Source organism: Esox lucius, chromosome 23 (genome assembly GCF_011004845.1).
Source record: "Esox lucius isolate fEsoLuc1 chromosome 23, fEsoLuc1.pri, whole genome shotgun sequence".
Taxonomy (NCBI): Eukaryota; Metazoa; Chordata; class Actinopteri; order Esociformes; family Esocidae; genus Esox; species Esox lucius.
The window spans coordinates 19,603,041-19,616,644 of NC_047591.1; the positions used below are offsets into that span (position 1 = coordinate 19,603,041).

Consider the following 13,604-nt stretch of genomic DNA (forward strand, 5'->3'; position numbering starts at 1 on the left):
TGTTACAGCTGTAGCTCCCAATGTCTCACTACCTTGGCAAATGGTTCCATGTCAGAAAAAGCTGATGGTACCTTGAAGTAGCTTGTGCATCTGGTTCAGTAAATATGTGCAGTGTGCACTATTACAGCTCTGACCTGGGGAAAAGGCTACTCATCATTGTCGTGTTTTGCACTGCGCTTGGATTCACTGCTGTAGGAAATGCCCACGTAGGGACAGGGCAACTTGACCTTGCTTGGGACGATGTGGGTTTGGAGGGACGGAGAGAGGACGAAACCAGCTGGAGGGCTGAGGGATAGAGTCCTTTGTTTCTGGTGGGCTTGCTTTTCAGAACAACTTTAAGTTCAGTACTTAGAGCAGAGGTCTCAAACCGGTTCCACGGAGGGCCGAGTGTCTGTAGGTTTTCGCTCTCACCTTGTACTTAATTGACTAATTAGGTCACTAATTGGTTCGTTTCTACCCCCACCTGGTTGTTTAGGTCTGAACTGGGAACCGATTTAAAGGAAAACCCAAAAACCTGCAGACACATGGCCCTCTGTGGAAGGTTTGTTGAATGAGAACTTGAAAGAACAAATCACCTCAGCTAAATGGCAAAAATCTGTGGCTAAAAGAACAATACCTGAGCAGCACAGACACTACATCAAATATCTCCCACTTTGTAACATTATAGACTCCAATCTGTTTTGATATTCCCCATGTCAAATATCTTGTTTGTCAGGATGGTTTCTGTTATGCCTCTTTCACCAACTAGTCAGCATATAATTAAGAACACTGATTCTTGAGGCAGGGGTTCTCACCTTCAAGCCGTTGAACCAAAAGTACAAATGTTTTCCCAAGGAACACATGTAGATGTGATTTCAGAATAATTAAATACTGAATTATTCAACCATGGTTTAAGGAAGCTAGTGTAAATGAAATTTCCAAATGTAATGGATTCAACTCTGCATAAATGCATTCGGTTTAAAATTTAAAAGACTTGGACCATGAGGATGTCAAAAAATGGAACATTCAAATCCAATCATCTGTCGAGCTAAAAAGGTTTGAGCATTAAAAAGGACAACGTTGACAAGCAAAGAGTTTAATTGTGGGATTACAGGCAAATGCAGGATCAATATATCATCCAACATGGTTGCAGGATCTGATGAAGGAGAGTTCAATTTGTAGAACAATCATAAAGTAACTCTACAGAAGTTCCTCGCCCGCGGTGGTGGTGGCCGAGCCCGTGGGCCCCTCGCCCGCCGCGGTGGTGGTGGCCGAGCCCGTGGGCCCCTCGCCCGCCGCGGTGGTGGTGGCCGAGCCCGTGGGCCCCTCGCCCGCCGCGGCGGTGGCCGAGCCCGTGGGTTCCTCGCCCGCCGCGGCGGTGGCCGAGCCCGTGGGTTCCTCGCCCGCCGCCGCGGTGGTGGTGGCCGAGCCCGTGGGTTCCTCGCCCGCCGCCGCGGTGGTGGTGGCCGAGCCCGTGGGTTCCTCGCCCGCCGCCGCGGTGGTGGTGGCCGAGCCCGTGGGTTCCTCGCCCGCCGCCGCGGTGGTGGTGGCCGAGCCCGTGGGTTCCTCGCCCGCCGCCGCGGTGGTGGTGGCCGAGCCCGTGGGTTCCTCGCCCGCCGCCGCGGTGGTGGTGGCCGAGCCCGTGGGTTCCTCGCCCGCCGCCGCGGTGGTGGTGGCCGAGCCCGTGGGTTCCTCGCCCGCCGCCGCGGTGGTGGTGGCCGAGCCCGTGGGTTCCTCGCCCGCCGCCGCGGTGGTGGTGGCCGAGCCCGTGGGTTCCTCGCCCGCCGCCGCGGTGGTGGTGGCCGAGCCCGTGGGTTCCTCGCCCGCCGCCGCGGTGGTGGTGGCCGAGCCCGTGGGTTCCTCGCCCGCCGCCGCGGTGGTGGTGGCCGAGCCCGTGGGTTCCTCGCCCGCCGCCGCGGTGGTGGTGGCCGAGCCCGTGGGTTCCTCGCCCGCCGCCGCGGTGGTGGTGGCCGAGCCCGTGGGCTGCTCGTCAAGGTCATTAGCCATGTCGGTAACTACAAATGAACCGTGATGAGTGGTGGCAGGTGTGCTTTTGGAACCGCCATTGTCCGGATTCTCTAATGAATGTAGAACATTAGAATTACGAGCAGGCTACGGACGTTTTCTGGTCTAACAACTTTCACGTTTTTAAGGTTTTGCACCACACTTAAATGTATGCATATAAAACACTATCATTTTTTTCCCCAGAAGGACATGTACACTGTGACAACGAATATTGCAACAAGGGACAGGATGAAAAAAGGAAATAATTTTTTTTACCTTGAATTCCTGTCAGAGAGATCACATCTGGCTTCTGGAACTCACCAAAAGGAAAACAAGAGACTGGGGAACAATTTTAACAAATGTAATCACAGTAAAATTTGCAGGGACAAAAGTGGACAAGTGTAACATCCTCCAAATTTACAGTTTACAATTTGTCCCCATACAAGCTACTTATCTACAAGTAAAACATTACTGAAACAACCTTTCATGCTCCCAACAAGAAGCACCATGACAAGGCACCATTCCGCAGCTCCCATTCTAACAATAGGCATTCTAACAGCAGCCATGTACCATGACTTCTCATGGCCTATAAGAGGCTTATATAGGCAACATTTGCCCCTGTCACCATCTAACACCTGAAGCCAATCATAGCTTGACTATCAATTATCTAGATTGTCATTGTATAATTTCAAACCCAAAGCGCTGGATCACAGTGTGACTAAATATGTCAGTCTAAACTCCTTTGGGGTTCAATGCATCTGGATGCTTTGGAAATATGAGGTCCATATAGAGATGATTTGATTATAGCCGTGAGAATCTATCCTCTTTAAATAAGATCCAGCATCTCCTCTTCTATACTGAATATTCAACACTGATGTTACATTCTGGATTGTGCCTTTCTTTCCACTCATCTTGTTCGGTTGGGAGTTGATGTACTGGCCCCTTCTGAACAATGGGGAGGACATAATGCGGTACCTTTCTGTTCATAAGTTGTGCTTTTTCAAGTTAATTTTTGTTTCAAATCCTACCATTTTCTCAAGCATATCACTCAGCCAACCAATCATTAAACTGACAAAACGCTGAACATTTCAAAATAGCACCAATTTGGTGCTAATCAATGCACAAGCACCTCCCCCTTCCTATAAATCAAACTTTCAAAAGCAACCGGTCACTCATTTTATCCACAAGCTTGGAAAGGCCCCAGCAAAACACCAGTGAGGTGATGTTTATTTGGGTCACACAGTTCAGAAAATTGATGCAGCCAAAAGACATGCGATGAGGTACAACACGTCACTAATGTATTGTAAATGTGTTAATAGATTATATTGGGCTGGGGACTAAGGTACAACATTTGTCATTTGTAAGTGGTTTGAGATGGTTGAAACTTCATTTAGAGCCACCAAACCAGCAAGCTGATTTGAGTCGGACTAGTTCATATTCAAAAAAGTATTAGAAGTTTAAAAGCATCCAAGCAAAATTAACTGAGGTCATCTTCTAGAATGCATTACCCCTGAAAGTCAAAATTCCCCTCTTAATATTGAAAAGAGGCTAATGTCACAATGCAAGTAGTAACGTCAAAAGTTTATTAGAAGAACAGATTAAGACGAACAACCAATACACTTCTTGATTGTAAACACCATGTGTTACTTCAGACACTAAACAAGCAACCTGACGCAGGCGATAACACAGGCCATGTTCATAGAAAACACCCAATCGTGAGGCAAGTTGGAGAAAACATTGCATCTTCAGAAGGTCTGTGGTGGTAGGTGTCGTGACAAGATCCTATGGAGTTAAGCTCATTGGAACTGCTTGGAACAGCGACTCCAGTCACAGCCACGACAGAGACCCCAACTACAGCCATAACCATAGCAGTTCTGGCAGTCATAGTCGTAATGGTCCCAGTGATAACCATGGTCACCACGATGATGGTCCCCGTCGTGACCGTGGTCACCATGATGATGGTCCCCGTCGTGACGGTGGTCATCATACATGCTAATTTGGGAACCAGTTATCACATGGGTGGTAGGAGAGACTGGTTGCACTAAGTTCAGTAGACATGCCTTTTGTAATATCAGACAATCTATGATGGGTGGGGGCAGGAGACGCTGATGTGACGACAGATGTAGCAGTGGCAGATGATCCTTTAGATCCTCCATTGTCCAAATTTACTAGAAAATGTAGAACAGTTGGGAATTATGGGCACATTTGTTCTCAGATCTAGCAGACGGATGTTCTAAAACCAGATAATACACTGGAATTTATCAGTCTAAAGCACCTGGCTAAGGGCAATCCCATACCTGCTACCGCATACCTGCTAAATCTGAATGTCCTGGAATTGTATAAAGATATCCAGAGATTTTATTTAGCCAATAGACACATCCACATAAGAATTCCATTTGTCTATTGGTGAGCTATACATAACATGGAGAAATTGTTCAGAATTCAGTTAGCTCCCAGCTAAACAGCAGCTACAGAAACGAGAATAAGAATCAGACCTCACTGCAACATGAGCTGTAGCCCTTACCACAATAAAAACCTTCTGGAGCAAAAGCCCAGCAAGACATTTGATTGAAATTATGTATTAGGAGGTAGTACTTATTTGAACTTCATTGCCAATTGTGCCAGCTCTCCAGTAGCATGGCCTGGTCTAAAAGAGTAATTCAATATTATAGAATGAAGCAACTCAAGTCAAGATTCAGTAGCACCCAAAAGGGAAACACCATCACTACAATGGATAGGAAATACCTTGAAATCCCTTCAGAGAGACTCCATCAAACTTCTGAGACTCACCAAAAGGGAAACAAGACACTGAGGAGAAGCAATGACAAAGTAACATTAGAAATGTGGAAATGGAAGGATGAAATACTCCCAAACACACATCATGCCAAGCAAAACATGTGTACAAACCTTCCACATTCTCAACAATCAGTACAATGACCCCAGACCACATTCACAGCTCCCATTATTAGCATTCTCAGCAGCATCAACAAGAAACAACTCCACAGTGCCTTTAAGAGGCTAATATAGGCCACATCTGACTTTCACTTTACTCCCACCTGAAGCCAATTATGGCTCAACCATCATGTAACAAGCTTGTTTGAGACTCAATATTCAGAAAGGAATCATAGAGATGGAAAGAGGTATGTTCTGTGTATCAGTGCCACTATAGTTGTGTGTAGGGATGGGCAATGTCATGATCAGCTGACATCTATGTCACCCAGGATTTTCCTCACATTAAAAGAATCAACCAAATGTATATAATATCTGAGAATGACCTCAAGATATGAAGATCGTACCATCCGGTTTCCATTGAACTGGCAGGTTTCCAACATGTGTTCTGTTACAATGTATATTTAGGGGCAACACTTTAGGTGTGTCCCAGTTAACTTCATAACCTGACACGAAAACAAAACCTTTACTATTTCAAGTTCTGAGAGTCAGATAATGTATGCAAAATATGACTATCTGACAGTGTTTAATCTGATGCAGGGCAAGTTCAGCGGCTATGATGAATAATGGAATTATCACGACTGTGATGTTCCATTCATTTGATTCAGGGGTGTGGACTCAAAAGTCATTAATCTTTGCCTGTGGTCGTAACTTTGGTTACAGCACTGGCATTCACCCCAGTAGCAGTATACTGGTCTTGGGGGACTATGTACAAAAGTCATTTTTAAATGGTTTGTTTGATATGGACAAAAATATAGGTTTTAAGTTGAGAATTCCATGGAGCCTGAGTTTATGGCCAGGACTACATTATGGCTGTGAAACCGCCCAATAGTTTCCGCTTAGAATTACATTATAAATTAGTCAGCCTCCATTTATTCCTCCTGAATTTCACATGATACCCATCTGAATTGTAACCAACAGGCTTTGTAATTGACAGTGCATTCACCTGCCTTTTTACTGTGAAGTTTTATCAACACCAATGTCAGGGATTGCATGATTTCAGAGGCTGCTTTATCACTAGGATTGGTCATAATCTACAACAGAATACTTTACACCCATGAAAAGTCCAATAATAATAATATTTCATGAAATAAACAACTGTCCTTTTAATCAGTACTGAAGAAACAAGTTATGACATCAACACTTTATTTGAGGGGTGAAAGACAGGCAAACCTAGTCAGAAACCATAAGTGAATCTTGACCACCATGTGTTTCTCCAGACAGTGATCAATTGAAGACATCTGACGCAAGAGTTCAATGGCCATGCTCAGACACAGAAGGCTCAAAATATGTGGACAAGTCACATCCGAAGTTCAGCAGGTGGCAGGAGTGTCAGTCATGGTTAGGGTTACTACTGGAGTCATGTCACTGGATCCATTTGGAGCAGAGATGCCAGTTGCATCTATGGCAGTACGGCCTGTGGCAGCCTGGCATGTAACAGTGACGACATTCAAAGTGATGGTCAACATAGTCATTAGACATCCCGGACGTGGCGACAGAAGCAGCATGACTGGTTGGGGCAGGAGGGACAGATGTAGCCGTGGCAGCGGAACCTTTGGACCCTCCATTGTCCAAATTCACTAGAGAATGTAGAGGAAGAGTTGGGAATTAGAGCACATTTGTTTTCTGGTCTAGCATTCAAAGTGTAAAATTCTACAATGTAACACCCCAAAGACAAAAGGTTCTAAAACTCTGTATGAATTCTGTCACATCTGAATTCTAGTTGGACCAGTTCAACTGCTGCTACTTCAACCAAGGAAAGCCATTCCAATTCCCTGGAATTTTGCATGTCAATGACCATCTTTAATGATAACAGATGAGAATGATTCCATCTTAGAAAACAAATGGAAAAACAAATTGACAAGCTATACATAGGATATTGGCCATCGTTAGGAGTTCAGTTGGCATTGCCAGTCACAGCAGCCACAGTTTGCGGAGTCCAAAATAAAAGATCACTAGTAGGAGCTGTATACTTTGGACCCATGACCAGATTTAGTGAGCACCACTGTGCTCCATGCACCTAGGATTTTATTGGTTGGCACATCATGAGGCATTACCATTTTAAACTTGATAGCGGCATTCCCCAGGCATTGTGTAGCATGTGGTCTGCAAGAGCCATTCCACCCCAAAGAGTAAAGCAACTGAAGCTTAGGTACAGCAACATACAATCACAACAAGGGGTAGGATAAACACACCAGGCAAAAATAAATGTTTACCTTGAAGTCCCTTCAGAGAGATTCCATCTAACTCACCAAAAGGGAAACAAGAAACTGCAGAGAAAGTTGAATTTTACAGAACAAGTAGCACTAAAAAAAGCAACATACCAAGTATGGAAATGTAGAAAGAAAACCCTAAAAAACTCCTTCACCCCAACCAAAACATGTGTACCTACCACTCATGTTCCCAAGAATCAGTACAACCACTAAAAATAATTTCACAACTCCCATTATTAGAATTGTCATCAGTATCTAGAAACAATATTCCCCATTGTCTTTAAGAGGCTTATATAGGCCACAATTGAACTTCACTATACTCCCACCTGAAGCCAATTATGGCTCAACCGTCATTAACTAGTTTGATTGAGATGCATTATTCAGATAGGAATCAAAGAGATGGAAAGATGTGTCCTCTGGGTATCAGTGCAACTATAGCTGTGTTTAGTAATGGACAGGAAAACATTTTGCTCTTTGTTTTACCATTCCTCCGAAATAATATGTTGGCGCGATAAAGCCCTGTGAACGAAAAATAGGTCATAGGGTGGACAAAATGAAAAAGATAATTTGAAGAGGAATAAACAAGATTATGGTGTTAGTGTGTTTCGACGCCTGGCGTTAGGTGACAAGAAGTGTTTCAGAATGTCTGAAATTTTTTTGGATGCAGTGAGTTTCGGCAAGATTAGACTGGTATCGAGCGTGAGGGCCGAGTTGCCCCGTCTCTAGTTATGTTCCAGCATGATCAGCATCATTCAGTTAAACAAAATGTTCATCATTCAGCTAGGGGATCCTGTTAATGCCGATGTCCGTACTTGTCAGACATTTTACAGGTGACTTGGATAGGCTACTTATATATGTTATTTATTTGTATAGTTTTTTCAAGCGCTGACTCAGCATATTGTGCTTACTATTACTAAGATATTTACTCCTTCTAGTTTTCTAAAATGTATTCATTAAATGTAAGTTGCCCTGGATGTTGATATCATAACTGCATAAACCTGACAGTTCATGTACATGTGGGGTAGTAGCAGCTAGGTGAACACAGACAGTATGTAATGAAGTCCAGAATACAGCTGCAGATGGAGATAAGGTCCAGTCATTTTGAATTCCTTTTAAAACTGTTATTTCAGTACATAGATAGGTACAGTAATCACCACAAAATGTAATGAACATTCATGGATCATTTTGATATAGTATTTCCCTCCTTTTATATTTTTTTTCCCTAGCATAGCGAATTATCCCCTCATGCTTAATGCCACCACTTTACCTAATGTCTATTTTACCAAAACCAGCATTGTCATGTTCGTAGTACCTACAGCAGTACTTTGCTACTTTGCTTCCCAAAAAACCCAGTCAGCAAAAAATCAATTACATCTATAGACAGCCATGACCAGCTTGCAAAAAAAGCGTTGGATGTGCAACAACCATTTCTCTTCCCCAGTTTTATTTTTTTTTATTAGGTTTAGCACTTGGATTAGAAAGTTTGTAGTTGTTACAGCTGTAGCTTCCGATGTCTCACTACCTTGGCAAATGATCCATGTGTCAGAAGAAGCTGATGGTACATTGAAGTAGCTTGTGCAACGTGTTCAGTAAATATGTGCAGTGTGCACTATTACAGCTCTAACCTGGGGAAAAGGCTACTCATCATTGTCGTGTTTTGCACTGCGCTTGGATTCACTGCTGTAGGAAATGCCCACGTAGGGACAGGGCAACTTGACCTTGCTTGGGACGATGTGGGTTTGGAGGGACGGAGAGAGGACGAAACCAGCTGGAGGACTGAGGGATAGAGTCCTTTGTTTCTGGTGGGCTTGCTTTTCAGAACAACTTTAAGTTCAGTACTTAGAGCAGAGGTCTCAAACCGGTTTCACGGAGGGCCGAGTGTCTGTAGGTTTTCGCTCTCACCTTGTACTTAATTGACTAATTAGGTCACTAATTTAGTTAGTTTCTACCCTCACCTGGTTGTTTAGGTCTGAACTGGGAACCAATTTAAAGGAAAACCCAAAAACCTGCAGACACATGGCCCTCTGTGGAACCGGATTGAGACCTCTGACTTAGAGTAAGGTTTGTTGAAGAAAAACTTGAAAGAACAAATCACCTCAGCTAAACGACAAAAATATGTGGCTAAAAGAACAATACCTGAGCAGCACATACACTACATCAAATATCTCCCACTTTGTAACATTATAGACTCCAATCTGTTTTGGTATTCCCCATGTCAAATACCTTGTTTGTCAGGATGGTTTCTCTTAAGCCTCTTTCACCAAGTAGTCAGCATATAATTAAGAACACTGATTCTTGAGGCAGGGGTTCTCACCTTCAAGCCGTTGAACCAAAAGTACAGATGTTTTCCCAAAGCACACATTTAAATTTGATTTCAGAATATTTAAACTATTAATTATACAACCATGGTTTAAGGAAGCAGGTGTAAATGAGATTTCCAAATGTAATGGATTCACCTCTGCATAAATGCATTCTGTTTCAAATGTAAAAGACTTGGACCATGAGGATGTCAAAAGATGAACATTCAGATCCAATCATCTGTTGAGCTAAAAAGGTTTAAGCATTAAAAAAGGACAATGAGTACAAGTAAACAGTTTAATTGAGGGATTACAGGCAAATGCAGGATCAATATATCATCCAACATGGTTGCAGGATCTCTGATGAGAGTTCAATTTGTAGAACAATCAGAAAAGTAACTCTACAGAAGTTCCTCGCCCGCCGTGGTGGTGGTGGCCGAGCCCGTGGGCCCCTCGCCCGCCGTGGTGGTGGTGGCCGAGCCCGTGGGCCCCTCGCCCGCCGTGGTGGTGGTGGCCGAGCCCGTGGGCCCCTCGCCCGCCGTGGTGGTGGTGGCCGAGCCCGTGGGCCCCTCGCCCGCCGTGGTGGTGGTGGCCGAGCCCGTGGGCCCCTCGCCAAGGTCATTAGCCATGTCGGTAACTACAAATGAACCTTGATGAGTGGTGGCAGGTGTGCTTTTGGAACCGCCATTGTCCGGATTCTCTAATGAATGTAGAGCATAAGAATTACGAGCAGGCCACGGCCGTTTTCTGGTCAAACAACTTTCATGTTTAAGGTTTTGCACCACACTTAAATGTATGCATATAAAACACTATCATTTTTTTCCCCAGAAGGACATGTACACAGTGACAACGAATATTGCAACAAGGGACAGGGTGAAAAAAGGAAAAGAAAAATGTACCTTGAATTCCTGTGAGAGATATCCCATCTGGCTTCTGGAACTCGCCAAAAGGTAAACAAGAGACTGGGGAACAATTTTAACAAATGTAATCACAGTAAAATTTGCAGGGACAAAAGTGGAGAATTGTATCATCCTCCAAATTTACAGTTTACAATTTGTCCCCATACAAGCTACTTATCTACAAGTAAAACATTACTGAAACAACCTTTCATGCTCCCAACAAGATAGACCACAACAAGGCACCATTCCACAGCTCCCATTCTAACAATAGGCATTCTAACAGCAGCCATGGACCATGACTTCTCATGGCCTATAAGAGGCTTATATAGGCAACATTTGCCCCTGTCACCATCTAACACCTGAAGCCAATCATTCCTTGACTATCAATTATCTAGATTGTCATTGTATAATTTCAAACCCAAAGCGTTGGATCACAGTGTGACTAAATATGTCAGTCTAAACTCCTATGGGGTTCAATGCATCTGGATGCTTTGGAAATATGAGGTCCATATAGAGATGATTATAGCCGTGAGAATCTATCCTCTTTAAATAAGATCCAGCAACTCATCTTCTATACTGAATATTCAACACTCATCTTGTTCGGTTGGGAGTTAATGTACTGGCCCCTTCTGAACAATGGGGAGGACATAATGCGGTACTTTTCTGTTCATAAGTTGTGCTTTTTCAATTTTATTTTTGTTTGAAATCCTACCATTTTCTCAGAACAATTTATTTCACTGTCCGTGTGTGTACAACAACAATTTCAAACAGCTATGAACGCCAAATATTATTTTAACTCTAGCAATCAACATGTAGCAAACAACCTCTAGGAAGCTAATGTGAACAAGCATATCACTCGGTCAACCAATCATTAAACTGACAAAACGCTGAACATTTTGAAATAGCACCAATTTGGTGCTAATTAATGCACAAGCACCTCCCCCTTCCTATAAATCAAACTTTCAAAAGCAACCGGCCACTCATTCTATCCACAAGCTTGGAAAGGCCCCAACAAAACACCAGTGAAGATCACCTGTGATGTTGATTTGGGTCACATAGTTCAGACAAATTGTTGCAGCCGAAAGCCATGCGATTAGGTCCAAAGACATCACTAATGTATAGTAAATGTGTTAACAGATTATATTGGGGTGGGGACTAGGGTACAACATTTGTCATGGTTCAAGATGGATGAAACTTTACTTAGAGCCACCAAACCAATTTGAGTCGGACTAGTCCATATTCACAAACGTGTTACAGGTTTAGCAGCATCCAAGCAAAATTAACTGATGTCATCCTCTACTGAATGAATTACCCCTGAAAGTCAAAACTCCCCTCTTAATATTGAAAAGAGGCTAATGTCACAATGCAAGTAGTAACGTCAAAAGTTTATTAGAGGAACAGATGAAGACGAACAACCAAAACACTTGATTGTGAACACCATGCGTTACCTCTGACACTAAACAAGCAACCTGACACAGGCGATATCACAGGCCATGTTCCTAGAATACACCCAATCGTTATGCAAGTTGGAGAAAACATTGCATCTTCAGAAGGTCTGTGGTGGTAGGAGTCACGTGACCAGATGCTATGGACTTAAGCTCATTGGAACTGCCAGGAACAGAGACTCCAGTCACAGCCACGACAGAGACCCCAACTACAGCCATAACCATAGCAGTTCTGGCAGTAATAGTCATAACGGTACCCGTGATAACCATGACCACCACGATGATGGCCCCTGTCATGACCACCACGATGATGGCCCCTGTCATGACCATGACCACGGTCATCATACATGCCAGTTTCGGAACCAGTTATCATATGGGTGGTAGGAGAGACTGTGGTTGCACCAAGTTCAGTAGACATGCCTTTTGTAATTTCAGACAATCTATGATGGGTGGGGGCAGGAGACGCTGACGTGACGACGGGCTCCCCAAGATGGGTGGGGGCAGGAGACGCTGACGTGACTACAGATGTAGCAGTGGCAGATGATCCTTTAGATCCTCCATTGTCCAAATTTACTAGAGAATGTAGAAGAACAGTTGGGAATTATGGGCACATTTGCCCTCAGATTTAGCAGACGAATGTTTTAAAACCAGATTATAATACACTGGAATTTATCAGTCTAAAGCACCTGGCTAAGGGCAATCCCATACCTGCTATTGCATCAAAAGCTACATTTGAATGTCCTGGAATTGTATAATTATGAAATATCCAGGGATTTTATTTAGCAAATAGACACACCCACATAAGAAATCCATTTATGTCTATTGGTTAGCAATACATAACATTGAGAAATTGTTCAGAATTCAGTTAGCTCCCAGCTAAACAGCAGCTACAGAAACAAGAGTAAGCTCACTGCAACATGAGCTGTAGCCCTTACCACAATAAAAACCTTCTGGAGCAAAAGCCCAGCAAGACATTTGATTGAAATGATGTATTAGGAGGTAGGACTCAATTGAACTTCATTGCCAATTGTGTCAGCTCTCCAGTAGCATGGCCTGGTCTGAAAGGGTAATTCAATACTAAAGAATAAAGCAACTCATGTCACGATTCAGTAGCACCCAAAAGGGAAAGACCATCACTACAAGGGATAGGAAATACCTTGAAATCCCTTCAGAGAGATTCCATCAAACTTCTGAGACTCACCAAAAGGGAAACAAGACACTGAGGAGAAGCAATGACAAAGTAATATTAGAAATGTGGAAAAGTAAGTATGAAATACTCCCAAACACACATCATGCCAAGCAAAACATGTGTACAAACCTTTCACATTCCCAACAATCAGTACAATGACCCAGACCACATTCACAGCTCCTATTATTAGAATTGTCAGCAGCATCAACCAGAAACAACTCCACAGTACCTTTAAGAGGCTTATATAGGCCACATCTGACTTTCACTTTACTCCCACCTGAAGCTAGTTATGGCTAAACCATCATTTAACAAGCTTGATTGAGACGCAATATTCAGAAAGTAATCATAGAGATGGAAAGAGGTGTCTTCTGTGTATCAGTGCCACTGTAGTTGTGTGTAGGGATGGGCAATGTCATGATCAGCTGACATCTATGTCACCCAGGATTTTCTTCATATTAAAATAATCATCCAAATGTATATAAGATCTGAGAATGACCTCAAGATATGAAGATCGTACCATCCGGTTTCCATTGAACTGGCAGGTTTCCAACATGTGTTCTGTTACAATGTATATTTAGGGGCAACACTTTAGGTGTGTCCCAGTTAACTTCATAACCCGACACTAAAAC

General features: G+C 43.4%; 2 protein-coding genes and 3 long non-coding RNA genes across 6 annotated transcripts; all 5 read right to left on the reverse strand.

The window, feature by feature from the left end:
- Positions 1–1,179: 1,179 nt before the first annotated feature.
- On the reverse strand, positions 1,180–2,550 carry LOC106024075 (polysialoglycoprotein-like). The gene is made up of 3 exons (XM_034289943.1): positions 2,465–2,550; positions 2,260–2,322; positions 1,180–2,057 (listed from the first exon to the last, which is right to left on the reverse strand). The coding sequence occupies exons 1-3, from the start codon at positions 2,547–2,549 to the stop codon at positions 1,180–1,182; spliced, it is 1,026 nt and encodes a 341-aa protein (XP_034145834.1). The 5' UTR covers position 2,550.
- A 1,549-nt stretch (positions 2,551–4,099) lies between these two features.
- On the reverse strand, positions 4,100–4,996 carry LOC117593791. Of its 2 annotated transcripts, none has more exons than XR_004575240.1 (4): positions 4,891–4,996; positions 4,729–4,791; positions 4,259–4,312; positions 4,100–4,151 (listed from the first exon to the last, which is right to left on the reverse strand). It is a non-coding gene; the product is annotated as an uncharacterized LOC117593791 (long non-coding RNA). The 2 variants fall into 2 exon arrangements; XR_004575241.1 differs by having other exon boundaries at positions 4,104–4,151; positions 4,281–4,312; positions 4,891–4,994.
- Positions 4,997–6,018: 1,022 nt separating this feature from the next.
- On the reverse strand, positions 6,019–7,418 carry LOC114828732. The gene is made up of 3 exons (XR_003777848.2): positions 7,325–7,418; positions 7,149–7,202; positions 6,019–6,512 (listed from the first exon to the last, which is right to left on the reverse strand). It is a non-coding gene; the product is annotated as an uncharacterized LOC114828732 (long non-coding RNA).
- A 2,308-nt stretch (positions 7,419–9,726) lies between these two features.
- Positions 9,727–10,656, reverse strand: LOC117592783 (polysialoglycoprotein-like). Its single transcript, XM_034290149.1, has 3 exons — positions 10,547–10,656; positions 10,342–10,404; positions 9,727–10,142 (listed from the first exon to the last, which is right to left on the reverse strand). The coding sequence occupies exons 1-3, from the start codon at positions 10,629–10,631 to the stop codon at positions 9,844–9,846; spliced, it is 447 nt and encodes a 148-aa protein (XP_034146040.1). The 5' UTR covers positions 10,632–10,656; the 3' UTR covers positions 9,727–9,843.
- Positions 10,657–11,707: 1,051 nt separating this feature from the next.
- LOC117593790 lies at positions 11,708–13,203 on the reverse strand. Its single transcript, XR_004575238.1, has 3 exons — positions 13,105–13,203; positions 12,943–13,005; positions 11,708–12,359 (listed from the first exon to the last, which is right to left on the reverse strand). It is a non-coding gene; the product is annotated as an uncharacterized LOC117593790 (long non-coding RNA).
- Positions 13,204–13,604: the final 401 nt, after the last annotated feature.